This window comes from Sarcophilus harrisii, chromosome 2 (genome assembly GCF_902635505.1).
Source record: "Sarcophilus harrisii chromosome 2, mSarHar1.11, whole genome shotgun sequence".
NCBI lineage: Eukaryota > Metazoa > Chordata > Mammalia > Dasyuromorphia > Dasyuridae > Sarcophilus > Sarcophilus harrisii.
The window spans coordinates 615904233-615920731 of NC_045427.1; the positions used below are offsets into that span (position 1 = coordinate 615904233).

Here is a 16499-nt window from a genome sequence, read left to right on the forward strand (position 1 = left end):
TCTCTGTGTCTGTCTCTATCTCTCTGACTCTCTGTATCTCTGTATGCCTATCTGTGTCCATGTCTCTATCTCCCTGTGTCTCTGTGTGTCTCTCTATCTCTGTGTCTGTCTATCTCTATCTTTCTGTATCTCTCTGTGTGTTTGTGTGTTTCTGTCGGAGTCTGAATATCTGTCTCTCTGTGTGTCTCTCTGTGGGTCTGCCTCTGTCTCTGTGCCTCTATCTTTGGATATTTCTGTCTGTTTCTCTCCCTCTTTCTGTGTCTCTGTCTCTCTGTCTCTCTCTGTCTCTCTCTATATATATATATTTATATATATAATATATATGCAGATGAGTCTAACACTGGATCTCAGGGTCTGAGTATCTCTTCAGTTTTTCTTCCACTAAGTATGGAGGACTCCACAGCAGTCCTGAGATGGATGTACTTAGCCTTGGAGGCAGACAATCTAACAAAATGTTTCATGTTTTACTGTTTTCATTAAGTACCTAAGAGAGTACATTTTACATTTATTTTTTGTCAATGAATGCTTATGAATCTTTGTGTCCTGCAGGTTCTTTTGTGGTAGAAAAAGTAAATGATTGTCCTTTAACTTATCTACATTGTATATTAAATACCTTTCTAGATGACACTCTGTTGATTCATTTTGGGATGATCCTAGACATGAATCTTTCCTAAATTTTGTTTAAGAAATTTTTCCTACAGTTCTATTTTGGGGTGAGGGCATAATAATCCCAAAAATAGAAGAAAAAGTTTAACTTCCCCTTTTGAAGAGGTCAAGCTCCCCCCACCTCCTCTAACAAGGATATGAATCTAATCCATTTGAGCCCGGATATACGTTTCTTTGGTGGGAAGAGCCTCCTCACTCAACTGCACCTCCCCCAAATCAGGTCTTATACCTGTAAAATGAAAGGGCTAGACTAAGTTCTTCCCTCACAAATAGAACCCAGGAGCTTTTATTCTACAAGCCTATGGCTTTTTAATCATTCTGGCCACCTTCCTTTTTGTGCTCTCTAGTTTACTAATGCTGTTCCTAAAAAAATGGCACCTAGAACTGAATCAAACACACACCAGGTTGAATGAAACACCAGAATGAAATACACCTGGTCTGGCCAAGCAAGCCCATAAGGGACCATTACTTCCTCCCGGTCTTGTTATCATACACAGTCCTCTAAAACTGCTGGGTCATTTTCAGATGATCTTTTCTCTAACAAGGTCTTTTTTAATATTTATCCCCATTAAGTTTCATCTTATGAAATCTCTGAATCTTAGAGTTGAAAGATCTAGGCCAATTTATACCTAAGGAAGAATCCTCTCCACAGCATACCAAGTTTTTCATAGATTTTTAAAACTGAACTGAAGTAAGTGACTATAAAATCCAAGAAATGCAACTCTTTTGGGGGGGTGAGGGGACACTGGGTCTCCCCATCTCACTTGGACTAGAAGTCGTTCATAGACTAATCTCACTGCTAATTGCCATTCTTCCAACTAAAGCTGGTTCACTCCTCCTTGGGCAACTTCTTGGTTCTCTGTTCTAGGGATGCCAGACTGTAGTGCTAGACAATGAGGATACCAAGTTGGCTTTAGCCCAGGGTACAACTCAGAAGTTTGGAACTCATGGGATCCAGCCTCAGCTTCTCTAAATAGCAAGGAATGCCATCCCACCAAATTCAGTTCTTTCTTTTGAGGTGTCAATATTAAAGCAAAAGTACAAATATGATCTATTCTGAGTGGATTTGTTAGTATATTTAAACTACTGATTCCCCCCCCCATAGCACTTTTTAGAGATTTATTAGGGATTCTGTATAAATCTTCTTTGATAGTAATACTTTCTTCCTTCCTTTCTTTTTTGAAGCAAACAGAGTTAAATGACTTGCCCAACTAGTAAGTATCTGAGGCTAAATTGGAACTCAGGTCCTCCTGACTCCAACACTGGTGCTCTATCCACTGGATAGCTGCCCTGATAACAATATTCACCATAGGTTTCCTGGAACCTCAGAGTTTCAAAATGCCTCAGTGGTGACCCGTGCAATATTCCCCAAATAAGAATATTCTTTATTATGTACTCACCAACTGATCTCTAAGCCTTTTCTATTCCATAAGGGGATAATTCACTGCCCATCAAAGAAATCTATCCAATTTTTAAATAGTTCTGATTATTAGGAAGTTGTCGGAGTTTTTCTTTCTCATCAAGACAAAAATCTGCCTATATGCAATTTCTACCCCATTGTTTCAGGTTCTCTTTTTCAGAAATGGGAAAGATTGATGCAAAGGAAATTGAAGAGAAAAAATATATAACTTATTCAAAGTAAGTAAAGAAACAAAAGTTATTCAGTGAGGAAGGTGAGAACAAATCTGTAAAATGATTCTCAATTCTACATTTCAAGTGGTTTTAAAAAATGTGCCCAAAGCATTTCTTCAGAGGATATGAGTGTTTGAAAAAATAGATGATGCTATTATAATTTTTTTGAGTACAGTCCATCAAAACATTCCATTATTGACAAAATATTTCACCATTGTACTTTCTCCTGGACAAGATCACTTAATACTGTTGGCCTCTGTTTCTTCATCTGTAAAATGAGCTAAAAAAAAAAAAAGAAGAAGAAGAAGAAGAAGAAAAAGAAATAGCCAACCACACCAATGTCTTTGCCAAGAAAACTCCAACTGGAATGATGAAAAGCTAGACACATCTGAAAATGACTAAACAACAAAAATTGCATTTTCTTCAACTATAATGATTCTATCAGATCTGAGTGCCCATTTCCCTATTTCAAAAACAGTAATAAGTACTAAACCAGTCCTAGAAAAATGTCCAAAGATTATAAACATGAGAGTAATAATTTTACTTCTCAAAGATAACCAAAAAAAAAAAACTGAGAACAATAGCCATGTTAACCTTTTATAATATTGAAGTCTTTATACATATCTACCCCCTTATATTTGCCCCCTTAAACCTATTTTCTGATTTTTACCCTGCTATTTAAGATTCTTCACCATCTGTCTTCAACCTACTTTTCAAGTATCATTTCATATCATTCCCTTCCTTACACATTGCATTCTGGCCAAACCGGAGGTGTTTCCCAAATTCAATATTTCAGCTTTCACCACCATACCTTCCAAAACCTCCCCCTTCCCAAGGATAGACAGCCTCAGTATCTCTGTCTTTCAGAATTCCTCTGTTTCTTTAAGGATGATTTCAGTGCCTTTGACTTTACAGAGCATTCCCTGATCCCCATCCTTTTCCTCCAAATTACCTTGTTTTTCCTTATCTGTACAGATTGCATCCACTCCACAAAAACTCTTTAAGGAAGTGACTATCTCATTTTTGTCTTTGAATTTCAAATGCCTAATATGGTCCCTTGCTTAGAGTGGACACTGCCTGGATCAACTTGAAATAAAATGATGTTGCCCACCAAGTTGATAAAACCTGGACAACTCCTAACCTAAGCCACCTGTCTTCTGGAGACTGCACTCTCAAAGGCTGTGCCCAGCAGAGGGCAAGCTCTGACAGATTGTGCCATGCTGGAATGATATCTAATGCCATAGAGGGCTGGCAATAGGCAGAGCTCCTTTGCCAAGAGCCTGCCTAGCTGAGTAAAATAAGGCTCATCATCAATAGGCCAACCCATTAGTGGATTGATTCTTTAGCCATGGCAACCCTTAAAGCAACAACAAAAACACACAAGGGGCTGTTGGTCCTGTGTGCCTCTCTTCTGACTCTGCCATGATGGCGGAGTGATAGAGAAGGGAGGCAGAAAATATGAAGGATCACATGGTTTTTGGGTATGTGAGTTCCTTGTCTAGGGACTGAGTAATTGAGTTGCATTAGTCCCAGCATTCTCACTGTCAGTAAGCATTTATTTATTTTCCTTGTTCATAAAAGGCTTTATTATCTAATGAGGCACATTAAAACAAACAAAAATCTACATGAGCCATTTTGCGTGCAACAGAACAATTTTCACTTTACAGTGAGTGTCAACTACTTTATATAATGGTCACATAATTATATCATTATATAATAATTATAACTTAACTGTGAATGGTTATATAACATATTATTATATAACAATATTATATAAAGTAGTTGACACTCACTGTAAAATGAAGATTGTTCTGTTGCTTGTAAAGTAGATCATGTAGATTTCTGGATGTCTTAATATACCAAATTAAGACACGTGAGACCTGGAAAAGACTTTAATTTAGAAAGACCAAGGTCATCCACTGCATCTTGGGCCATTGCCTATTGTCTTAACTTATGTCTTGCCATTGAACTAGGATGAATCTGGAGGAGAGAGTGAGGTGATGACTTTGTACCATTCTGTCTCAATCTAATCTAATTCACTCAAAAGTCAAGACATGACCCTCGTGATTGGTTGTGATTGGCCCTTTTCAAAAAAGAAGGATAAACAACAAAAAAAGGTCTTTTTCTAGCTGCATATACATATGGATCAGATCAGAACAGATAAGAATGTAGTCCAGATAAAAAGAAAATAATAACCTTATCTTCTTAGCATTTTTATTTGTCCAGGTAAATAAGCTGTCAGGGATAGAGAAGAGGAGAGAGAGAGAGTGTGGCTCCACAGATGCAATTATATGGGGTTTTATTAGCAGACTTTCTCAGACTAGGTTTGGGGAAACAGGACCCTCTTGATGAAATTACACAGGAGTGACAAGGACTCTCTAATCCTAAATGAAATAGAAACTTGGAACATAGAAGCGACTTCCTTTAGCAGGAAAAAAGTAGATATCAAAATCAGGCATGGGGCAATGTGACTTAGGAATGTCTCTCACCAAGTATTTTCCCTCCATTACTTTTCAAAAATAACACTGCTTATAATCTTCCACCATCTTTCTCTATAAAATTTCTTTCAATGACTTTATATTCTGATCTGATCTGGTTCTTGGCTTTCATATGTCTTCACCGGGAAAAGAAATGCTACAATTAATATTAAGTACATATTACAAGAGTTGTGCTAAGTGCTGGGTATACAAAGGCAAAACCAAAATCATTCCTGTCCTAAAGGAGAAAATTTACCTCTATCCCTTCTTTGCAAAGATGGTGGCTAGGGCTGTAGAATATTGTATATATATATTATCATTACCAAGCATATATATTTACATGCTTACATATTTTTCCAATTTTTATTTTTCCAAAATAATTTTTTTCCAAAAAAATTTACCTTGAGTATATTTTGTAGATATTTATTAATACATATTAATTCCCTGAAAGAATGCAAAGTTCTTGAAGGCAAGGATTTTCATTTTATGTCTTCGTTTTCTCAACACCTAGCAGTGCCTGGAACAAAGAAGGTGTTTAATAAATGCTTACAGAATGATTGATTGATTGTCAGATTTGATTGTTGTGCTAGTTTTGCTGAACTGATTTTTTTTTCTCCTCTTTTCTATGCTTTGTGAGAAGAACAAGCTATCTGAGTGAAGGGGGTGGGGAAGAAGGGATATATATATCGAAATGGTGATGTGAAAACAGAAGATATCAATAAATTTACTTTAAAAAGGAAAAAAAGGCAAAGTAAAGTGCCAGAACTGATGAGGAACTGTGGCACACAATGGCAGAGGCAAAACATGTGACATGACTGGAATAATTGTGTGGAACGGTAGATCAGGGATCCTTTTTGAGCCTGAGTTGGAATAGATGACCCCAACCCTCTAATTCCATGATTCCATACAATTAGTGAAAGAAGGAGGAGGAAGAGGAAGAGGAAGAAGGAGGAGGAAGATGGGGAAAAAGAAGAAGAGGAAGAGGAGAAAGAGGAGGAAGATAAGGAAAAAGAGGAGAAGAGGAGGAAGAAAAAAGGAAGAGATCGAGGAAGAGGGAGAGGAAGAAGAAGAGGACTAGCATTTATATAGTGCTTTCAGGTTAGGATAGTATTTTACAAGTTTATTTCTTTTGATCCTCATAACAATCCTGGGAGCTAAGTGCTATTATTATCCCTCTTTTACAGATGGATATACTGAGGCTGAGAAAAAATTAAATGACTTACCTGAGGTCACACAGAAAGTGTGTAAGTGGGATGTGAATCCACCGAATATCCTTCCGAATCCACCCACTATCCCCTATTCCACATCGCCTCTACTGACAAACTGGCAGATCTCTAAGGCGCCTCCTGAATCTGAATCTCTGCTCAGCTGCTTCATTCAGCACCAAGGGGCACTTGAAAATATTCAGTGAATGTTAATCAAGCAATCAGGCAAATGTCCAGACCCACTGAGCTGGGACTCTAAGTCTGACCCGAGCACCTGAGCCTCTCCCTCTGTCATACATTCCGGGTTTCTTTAAAGCCTCATTTGCATGTTTTCCTTCATTTGCTTCTTGATTTACATTTTCATTCACTTGTCCTTCAGTGCCCAGGAGTCCTAACCTTGTCTCCTTTTGTCTGGTTAGACAAACTGAACCAACCTGGAAAAATAATTACTTGGGATTTGCTGAAACATGAGTTAGCTTGTTTGGCTAACTGGCCCCAAGTTAGCCTTGACCATGACGTGAGAGGGGCACCGAGAAGGCTCCCCTTCAGTCTAGATGGAACACCCCTCTATTGTCACAGTGTCTAACATTCCACCATTAAGGCTTCATTGTGTCTCAACCCTGATCATTAATGCTCCAAGATATGATCCACAAAATTCCCAGGTAAGTCTTGAGGGTCAAGGACCACTGGGCTCAGAATTCCAGTTCCTCCTATTGTCCCCCATTAAATACCCCACAGAGGAAAGCCCTCGCTTATCATACATCCATTCTTCCCAAGATTTCTATTTCTTCCTTCCCCAATGGGAAGAAGGATGGACAAGGGCTGAAGGAGCAGGGGGAGATAGAATGATCCATATTTCAGGCATCTGATCATATTACCTAAGGCCCAATGTGGAGAGAAAGACCAGAAAAAGATGGAAACAGACTCAAAGAGGAAACCTCATTATTACCTGCAAAAGGACCAACTGTCCAAAGATCATGGGTCTAGAACTGGGAGGAACCTTAAAGATCATGATATCCAAGCTCCTCATTTTATAAATAAAGAGACTAAGATATGAAAAAGTAAAATGACATACCCGGTCACAGATAACAAACAGCTGTCAGGACTTGAAGCCAAGTCCTCTGATCTGGTTCTCTTATCCCCATTCTACAGGTGAGAACATAAAAGCTCCACAGAACATTAGAGATCACGTGGCCTGAGATCCTCATTTTACAGAAGAGGAAATCAAGACCCAGAGAGAGGAAAGGTTTGCTAAAAGTTTTACAGCAAGTCGGTGCCAGAGCTTCTGATTTCAACCCAGCACTTTTTCCCCACTGCTTTTCCTGAAGAATGGCTGACTTGTAAGAATCCATTCATTAGCTCTCCTTCCCTCCTCTCAGAGTCCTAAAGAATCAATCATCAGCAAATATTAATTGTCTTAATTTTTTTTTCAGTTCTGCATTTATTTTTTCCTTCCCACATCTTCTCCTTTCCGATGGGAAAAGGGGGGAAAAGACTTTATAACAAATAAACAGTCAAGCTAAACAAATTCTCATAAATGTATGTCTCATTCTGCATCCTGAGTCCACCATCTCTTGATGTGGAGGTGAGTAACAAGGGGTCTTCACCCAGGACTTATTCATGAAGTGCTGACCAAAGGCAAGACACTGGACTATACAAGAAGAGCAGAAATAATATCTGCTCTCAAGGAGCTCGCATTTTAATGAGACATGAAAAAAAATCACAAAAATAATGAAGTGCATCCAAGATATATACACAATATCCAGAAATACCACAAGAGGTAAGAAGGGGACAAGTTATTAAAAAACATAAATGCCAAACACAGAGTTTTATATTCGACTTTGGAAGGAATGGAGAACTACTGAGTGTTTATTGAGTCTTTAGGGGTGACACAGGCAGACCTCTACTTTAAGAAAATCAATTTGGAGTTTTCTAGTACAACAAGATAATTGTATAAATATGTATGCGTATATTGGATTTAATATATTTTTACTACATTTCACATATATCAGATTACTTGCTATCTAGGAAAGGACGTGAGGAGAAAGGAGAGAAAAAAATCTGATCTTAAGGTACTAGTAGTTAACAGGCACAGGAAAGGTCCCCTGAAGAAAGCAGGATTCCAGCTGAGTTTTGAAGGAAGCCAGGAATTTTAAGAGGCAGAGGTAAGGAAGATGTGGACCATTAGATAAGAGTGTGGAGCATGAAGGACTGAGTTCAAATCTGTCCTCCGATACCAGCTGTGTGACCCTAGACAAGTCACTTAATTGTCATTTACCTCAATCTGTAAAATGAGAATAATAATAACAGCTCCTACCTTTCAAGGCTGTGAGAATCAAATGAGATTAAAGTGCTTAGCACAGTGTCTGGCACAGGGTAGATGCTACATAAATGTTAGCTATTATTATTATTACTGGGCAGAGTAGTTGGTGAAACTGAAAGAATGCCCGATCTGAAGTCAGGAAAACCTGAGTTCAAATCCAGCCTCAGACACTTACAAGCTTTGTGACTCTGGGCAAGTCATTTAACCCTATTTGCTTCAGTTTCCTCAGCTATAAAATGTATATAGAAGAAAATGGAAAATGGCAAACCATTCCAGTATCTTTCTAAGAAAATCCCAAATGGGGTCACAAAGGTTGGACACAACTAAAATGGCTGTATCATTATTGTTGCTGCTGCTATTCCACATGTAGGGATCAGTACAAAGGCACAAAGTATCATGTAGCAAGGAATCCAGTAAGAGCCGGATATGTATGTAGACCAGGAAAAGTGTAAAAAAGAAAACTAAGAGGTAGGAAGGGGACAAGTTATTAAAAATCATAAATGCCAAGCACAGAGTTTTATATTGGACTTTGGAAGGAATGGAGAACTATTGAGTGTTTATTGAGTCTTTAGGGGTGACACAGGCAGACCTCTACTTTAAGAAAATCAATTTGGAGTTTTCTAGTACAGCAAGATAATTGTATAAATATGTATGCGTATATTGGATCTAATATATATTTTTACTATATTTCACATATATTGGATTATTTGTTAATTAGGAAAGGAGGTGAGGGGAAAGGGGAGAAAAAATCTGAACACAAGGTTTTGCAAGGGTTAATGTTGAAAAATTATCCATGCATTTTTTTTTGAAAATTAAAAACCTTTAATAAAAAAATAAAGAACTCCAAATAGCAAAAAGAAAAGAAAAGAAAATCAATTTGGCAGCTGAGTCAAAGTAGAGAATAAGGAGAGACTTGGGTTCCCCCCAACAAGGAACTGGCTAAGAACTACGGCTCTCCCTCCCACCATCTCCACCCCACCCTTCACACAGGGCCCGGCCTTCACCTCTACCAGCCAAGAGTCCCATACCAGTGGGCTTTGGGATAGGGGTGCCATGAGCATCCTTACACATACCCAAGATAGATACGCTATCGCTTAAGGGGAGACACAAGCAAATGGGGGATCGGAAAAGGCTTTGTGTAAAAAAGGGGGGATTGAACAAATTCCTGAAGGGAACTTTGGGGTCACAGACCCAGGGTGATAAGGAACAAATGCATTCCAGGTATGGGGACAGGCAGGGCCAAGGTGAAAGCTGGAATGCGATTTATGAGGAACACTAAGAAAGCCAAGCTGGCTGGATCGCGGTGTCCATGAAGAGAGTCAGTGTGTAATAAGACTGGAAAGAAGGGTTGTGGCCAGGTTGGGAGAGGTGTGCACTGTACACACACACACACACACACACACACACACTAAGGGGCCCATTCATTGGCCAGCACACCCAATTAGGAACACACGTACACATTCAAAGCCAAGTTCATGAGCAGACACACAGACGTGTGAAGGTTTTAGTTCTTGGTGTCTAACCAGACCATTGCCCAGAACATATCTGTGCACTCACACACACTGCTGTGTAAATCGGGGCATGGGCAAGCATAGACCCTGGACCTGAATTACAGATAGAGTCTCGGACCATCCTAGCCCCCTTGATCCCATTCCAGATCCGAACTAGGAGAAGATCTTTAGATCCCTCTTGGGTGGGTGGGCAAGAGTGATGACTCGGAGTATCCCTGACAGAAAGACTCCTAGCTCTCATCCACGGTTAAGGTTAAGGGGAAAGTCAGCTCTCAAGCCCCAAATACCATCAAGACAAACTGGATGGGACCAGTGATGTCGCCGAGGGAGGGGGTTCCAAGGGTCCTCCTCTCCCCATTAATCCCCCCCACACCCTCCCCACGTCTAGCTGCAGCCAGGAAAAGGGGGAAAGCCTTTCTCAGTTCCAACTGGCAAGCCCTCACCTCCCAGGGGAAAAGAAACCCAATTCTAGATTCGAGCTCTCCACTGGCCCTTTAAGAGGAGTTGGTGAGGGAGGGGGAGATCCAGCCTGAAATCTGAGAGGTGCTTGTTTGAACCCAGTCTGACTAGCGGGCTGCTGGCCCCTCCCCCTTGCTCTGAGCGCTATTAAATATAGTAGTAGTCCGAAGGAGCCCACTCCACTTCTCGCCTCCCGAGCTCTCCCTGGGAATGCTCCGGGCATCGATCTGAGGCACCCAGCGAAGATGCTTCCAGTCCCGAGACCACCCGAGCGGCGGCCGCCGAGGGGGCCGCGGCCCCAGCTTCCCGTCGCTCTGCTCCTCTGGGCGCTACTGGCCAGCCCTGTTTCTGGAGGTGAGTGCCTTAGAGGCTGGCTCTCTCCTCCCCTGGTCCCACTAACGCTAGCGCCGTTATTGCGGGGACAGGGCAGGGGGAATGTCGAAGCTACGGACGGGGACGGAGAGGGGGACTGAGCCAGGGCCAGGGGACAAGGCGGAGGAAAGAGTCCATATTGGGGGCCGTCTCCCCAGATTTCCAAACACCTTGCTCCCCGGACCCGGGTCCCGAGCCAAAGTGGGCAGATGGGACCCAGGCCTTCTCCCGTGATGGGTATAGGTGAGTACCCCAGAGGCGTGGTTACCTCAGGTGGGTGATTACCCCAGCGTTATATCCTGGAAAAGCTGAAGTTGGAGGGCAACTGTAGAGGCCCACCTTGAGGGGTGGGGCACGGGGAGGGAGCTAGCTGGGGCTCATCATCAGGTGCTGAAATCCATGGAGGGTGGGCTGGGCAGGAGCAGCCCCAGGGCTCTGGGCCAGGACCACCAGGCAGGAATTGCTGTCTACTCACTTTTGCTCCTGTCGGGGCATCGGCCACTACCCCTACCCCCCGCCTCCACCCCACCCAAGCCGAGCCCTACCCCACCCCCAGCCATGTGGAGTTTAGAAACGGGACTGCCAAGCCCCAGAACCAAACAGATGTCGCTCTTTGCTCTCTCGTACTGACAAGCTGGGTCCCAGCCCGCACTGAGGTCAGCTGGTTTATGAATGATCCTACTTGATCCCTAACATAAGGGTCTGAATGGCGGTCTCTCTGGGGGCGAGTAACGCACTGTGGGAGATGAGATGAAATGAGAGTCTCCGCCTGTTCTTAGGACAGTGGGACTTGGCGCTGGATTATCCGGATTGTAGTTTGTTCAGGGTGTGGTTTGTCCAGCCTGTGGCTTATCCGGGCGGAGGATTGTCCAGCCTGAGGTTTATTGGGGTTTAGAGTGAATCATAGCGTGGTCGGGATTAAAACCGGACCAGACTTTGGAGACTATCTGGTCCAGTCACAGGAGTGGAAACTGAGGCAGGTAGAATTGAAGTGCCTGAGGTCAGCGAGCAGAGAGTCCATTCAGCCTGTGATTTAGCTAGGCTGTGCTTTGGGGCAATTTCACTTTCCCCCCCTCCCCAATCCCCCTCTCCCCACCTCCCCAACCTGTCCTGTGGGCTCTACCAGAGAGGTCTGGGTGGGGGAGAACTGAGGAAGCAGACTCTAAATCCAGCTTCTTGACCTCTTTTGTGTCATGGGCCTTTTTGACACTCTGGTGAAGCCAGTTTTAAATGCATAAAATGAAAGACAGGGGATTACAAAGGAAATCAATTATGGTTATTAAAATATTTTTCAAAAATAAATTCAAGGACCCCGGGTTAAGAACCCCTGCCAGTCTGAGGAAATGGTGAATTTATTGGAAAAATTGGGAGGGAAGGGATGTTGCAGTGCTGAGTACCAAGAAGATTCCCTCCCTGGCCCCAGATAATGGGGAATGGCTGCTCCCTCTCCCCAAGGAGCACGGATTTGGGGCTGGTGAAGGGCTGTGCAGTCCATTGGGTCCAATGCCCCGGGTGGTGTCCAGAGACTGGACCAATGGAAGGGTCTATGGGAGCTTTCACCAGCCTTCCTCTGAGTTTACTGGTCTGGATAATGTGATCCTGGAAAGGTAGCCTCCTCTGCTACTGAGCGGGTCTCTTAGCCCCCTCCCCATCTCTCTCCTCCCTGAACCTTCTGCTCTATTCCATCTCCCCAGTCTCATCCCCATCACTCTGTGTCTATGGCTGGCTGCCTCTCACTCACTCTCTCTCTACTTTCCTTTCCTTCACTGTCTTGTCTCCTTCTATCTCTTTCTGCTACAGTCTTTATCCCTCTGTCTGGATTCTCCTTTCTTTGGCTCTAATACAGCCCCTTGCTCTTTGTATATCTATCCGCATCTGTGTTTCCTACTGCCTCTGCCTGTTGCTACCCTCATGTCCCTCTTTACTGGCCTCCTGACTCCCTCCCCTTACATGCTCTCCTTAGGAAAGCCTCTCCAAAGCAGGAAGAAGCCTTAGTGACCTAGGAGACCACCCATCCAGCAACGTACTGGGTGGCTCCAGCTTCCTAATGCCCTTAGGCAGGACCCTGGACTCCCACACGCAAACCCACATACCATCGAAGACTCACCTTGGAGGGTGCTGGCCAACAACCCTACTCAGAGATCTACTCCCGCCCCCACCTCTGGCAGTGCTTTTTGTAATTCTCCATCCCTGCTGCAGAGAGTTGGGACTACATCCATCTCAGACCGTGCAATGCCTAGGGTGCCAGTGACCTTGCCAGCTTCACTCTCAGAGCTCTGGATGACCTCTGAGAGCTCCTACATATAGTGCGATGCAGGAGGTTCTGGGAAGACTCCTCTGATCCCCCAACTCTTTCCTCACTCCCCTTTCATTTTCATTTCTTGTATGGCTTTGGTTCATTCAAATAAAACAGTGGTCCACACCAGCACTACCAACTCTAATATATCAGATACCTGAGTAGCAATACATTTTCTCTCCAGGCTAGATCTAGTGGGTGGAATTGGGGGCAGAATTGGATGGCGGACTTTAGACAGATGAGAGGGTACCAGCCCTGGGCAGTGAAGGAGCGTTAAAAAACATCCCTCCCACCAGGCCTGGGGGGAAGGAGAACCACACCCTTTTGACCACTAATCAGATGGGGAAGCCTCAGTACCCTGAGTGCTGGAGGGGAAAGGGAGAAGAATCATGAGTTTCCTCCAGGGGAAATGAGTCAGGGTAGGATACCCCATGAGTCAGGGGTAGGAGAGCCTTGGACTCCCAGCCCAGAGGTTTGGTCCTCTTAAGGAGCCCCCTGCTTGTCTCAGAAAATCAGACAGGAACAAGATGAAAGAAGATGTAGGGTCCTGAAATTATTAGCTATGAATTGGGAGTAGTTTCAAACGATTATTTTATCCAGACCCCTGCTTCTAGTTTGATAGAAAAAGTAAGGGTATTAGAATAAACAAGGGAGACGCTAGAACTTTACAATCTCCCTCCTTTCAGTTCTGGTATTTGATGAAGGGATCTGACCATCATGCCTCCTGCTTTGATTTAGACTCATTTGCTTTTATCAAAATACAAGTTTATTTTTGTTTTTACATCACCTATATTCTTCCCTCCATCCCATGCCAAAGAACAATCCATTAAAAGAAAAAAGAAAGAAAAGAAGGAAGGGAGGAAAGGAAAAAAGAAAGAGAAAAGACAGAAGGAAGAAATAAGAGAAAGAAAGAAAGAAAAGAAGGAAGGGAGAAAAGAAGGAAGAAAGAAGAGGAGGAAGAAAAATAAAAAGGAAGGAAGAAGAGAGGGAGAAAGAAAAAATAAAAAGGAAAGAAAGGAGGGAAAAACAGAAGGAAGGAAGGAATGAACCAGTTCAGCAAAACTAATCAGCAGTTGGAAGAAGTGTAACAGTATTTGTAGTTTTCCATATCCATAGTCCCTCACTTCTGTATACACACACACACACACACACACACACACACACACACATCTTTTCGGCTCATTTTCAATCGATAGTTTATTGAGTTTCTGTCTGGTCCTTCTCTCTTTCTGTCCCTCTTTTCCTCCACTGTTGCTGTCACTGTCTCTGTATCTGTCTTTGCCCAGCTCTGTCTGTATTCTCCTTCTCTGTCTCTTCCGACATAACCCAAAACCCTACCTGCTGGGATCCCAGAAGGATTTCAAACCATCCAGTCTGGTTCTACAGCTCTCTTTCCTTTCCATCCATTCCATGATGAAATTGGGAAAACTCCATTATCCTGTCCTGCAGGATCCTATCAGCTTAGTTTTCCATTTCATTTCTACCTTCTGCCTCTCTCATTGAAGGGTAGAGCCATGAACTCTAGAGCTCAGCTCAGAATTGCTCCTCTCTCACCTGGATGCCCTGCTCTGGAACTCCTCCGGTTTCTCCACCAGCCCCCTGGTCCCTTCCCTCACCCTCCTTTTCAGCATCCTTTTGTACTTGGTCTTCCCGATTCAATTATAAGTTCTTTGAGGATAAGAATTGTCTTTCTTGTTTTGTACTAGTACTCACAGCACTTAGCACAATGCCTGGCACGTCATAAGTACTTAATGCACGTTTATTGACTAATATTATTGACATGGCCCATGTAGCCGATCCCCCAATCTGCTCCTGGTTCAGTGCATTCTTCCTTTCCTGCAATTCACTTCCTCCTCTGCTTAGAATCAAAATCCTTCTCCTTCTGGCTTAGTTCAGGCCTTATCCCTTTTATAAAGCTTTCCCAGTTCTTCCCCCAACTGAAGTTTAGTCCTCTCCACTTTGGTTACAGTACTTTTTCTGGTTTCTCCTTTACTCCTGGGGTCATCCCACTCTGCTAGTGTGTAGTATACTTCTCTATGTGTGCAGACCCATGTAAAGTCCTGATGGGAGTCACAGAGTTCTTGTCTTCCCATCCTCTTGTACATAGTAGGCATTTTTGTTTTTAATAAATATTTGCCTAATTCTTCAATCAACAAGGAATTAAGTGCTTACCAAGGTCCATGCACCATGGTGGGCCATTATTATAAAATCTATTCTTGACGATCGAATTTATAGCCTCACTGGAAGACAAAACTCAAATGTGGAAAGCCCGAGGCCGTGTGGATGAAAAACTGAAAGGGCCAAACATTTCCAAGTATAGGAGTTAGGAGGAAGAGATCATTGTGGGCTCAGGGTAGTCAGGAACAGCTTGCTAAAAAAAGAAAAGAAAAGAAAGAAAAAAGAGGACCTTATTTAGACACACACACACACACACACACACACACACACAGAGTTAACAAAATGTACCCTGCCTTTACCAGATACCATCATTGTATAAACTTCAAGTCAGTAACAAAGTCTGTCCTCAGCCTCAGCACTGTAACTAGGGCCAGGTGGCCAAAGCTTTGGCCCAGGGTATCAGAATTTGGAGTGTTTCAGGAGATAGAAACAACTAGAACCACATAGTGACTGCCTTGACTTGTTGACTCTGCTCCGAGGTGTTCTCCTTTCTACTTCCTGACCTGCTCAGTCCCTCAGAGATTGACTTTAGTAACAATCCATCAATCGAGTATTCCTGAAATGCCCCCCATGTACCAACCACTTTGCTAGGTGCTAGGGACAGCACAGACCTAAAAGGGTTAATTGACAAGCCCAAAGTTAATCATTTTCAGAAGGGGATTAAGAAGGTTTGAGGAGATTCAGAGAGGAAAAGTAAAAGGATGGTTAGAAAGATAAAAGTTTTCAAAACTGTTATGGGGGTTGTCTCGCCTATCCCATGAGTTAAAAGCTGTGTCTACCCGGCCTCTAGCTACCCAACTCCTGCCCCTAGGATATGTGTTTATTGTTTGTTTGAGGTTCCTGCCACAGACACAGTATTTAATTGCACATACAGATGTTTGCTGGGTGTGTTCACTATAAATTTTATGTAATCTAGGGTTTTTGTTTGTTTGGGATGATTGTTTGAGGGTTTTTTTGTTTTATTTTGGGTTTGTTTTTAAATATTAAAAAAATCTGTCAAAAACTGGTCTGAGGTATAGGATGGAAGACTAATTCTCTTGTAGGGATTTTTGGATCAGATAGGAGATTGGACCATCAAAGTTTTATGATGATCCAGTCCCTACCCCTAAGGTTTTTACAGTCAGTCTATGAAGACCTAAGAGATAAGGCCTGCAACTTATTGGTTTGGAGCCAGCACCAGTGGAGGAATCAGGAAACTCGGATTCAGACCCCACATCTATCACTTAGAGTCATATACCATTCAGCAAGTCATTTCACTTCTCTAAAGCTAAATTTCCTAATCTGGAAAATGAAAATAATGTTTCTCATGCTGACCTCACAGGGCTGTTGAGATATAAAGACCAAAAGAAAGAACATGCTTTAGAAACTGGAAAAGTCTCT

At 42.6% G+C, this 16499-nt stretch overlaps 1 protein-coding gene across 1 annotated transcript in view; it reads left to right on the forward strand.

The window, feature by feature from the left end:
• Positions 1-10367: 10367 nt before the first annotated feature.
• Positions 10368-16499, forward strand: part of CSPG4 (chondroitin sulfate proteoglycan 4) — a 97066-nt gene continuing 90934 nt past the window's right edge. The window contains exon 1 of the mRNA XM_031956561.1: positions 10368-10627. Within this exon, the coding sequence (XP_031812421.1) occupies positions 10519-10627 (109 nt within the window). The 5' untranslated portion in view covers positions 10368-10518. The remainder of the gene's footprint in view (positions 10628-16499) is intronic.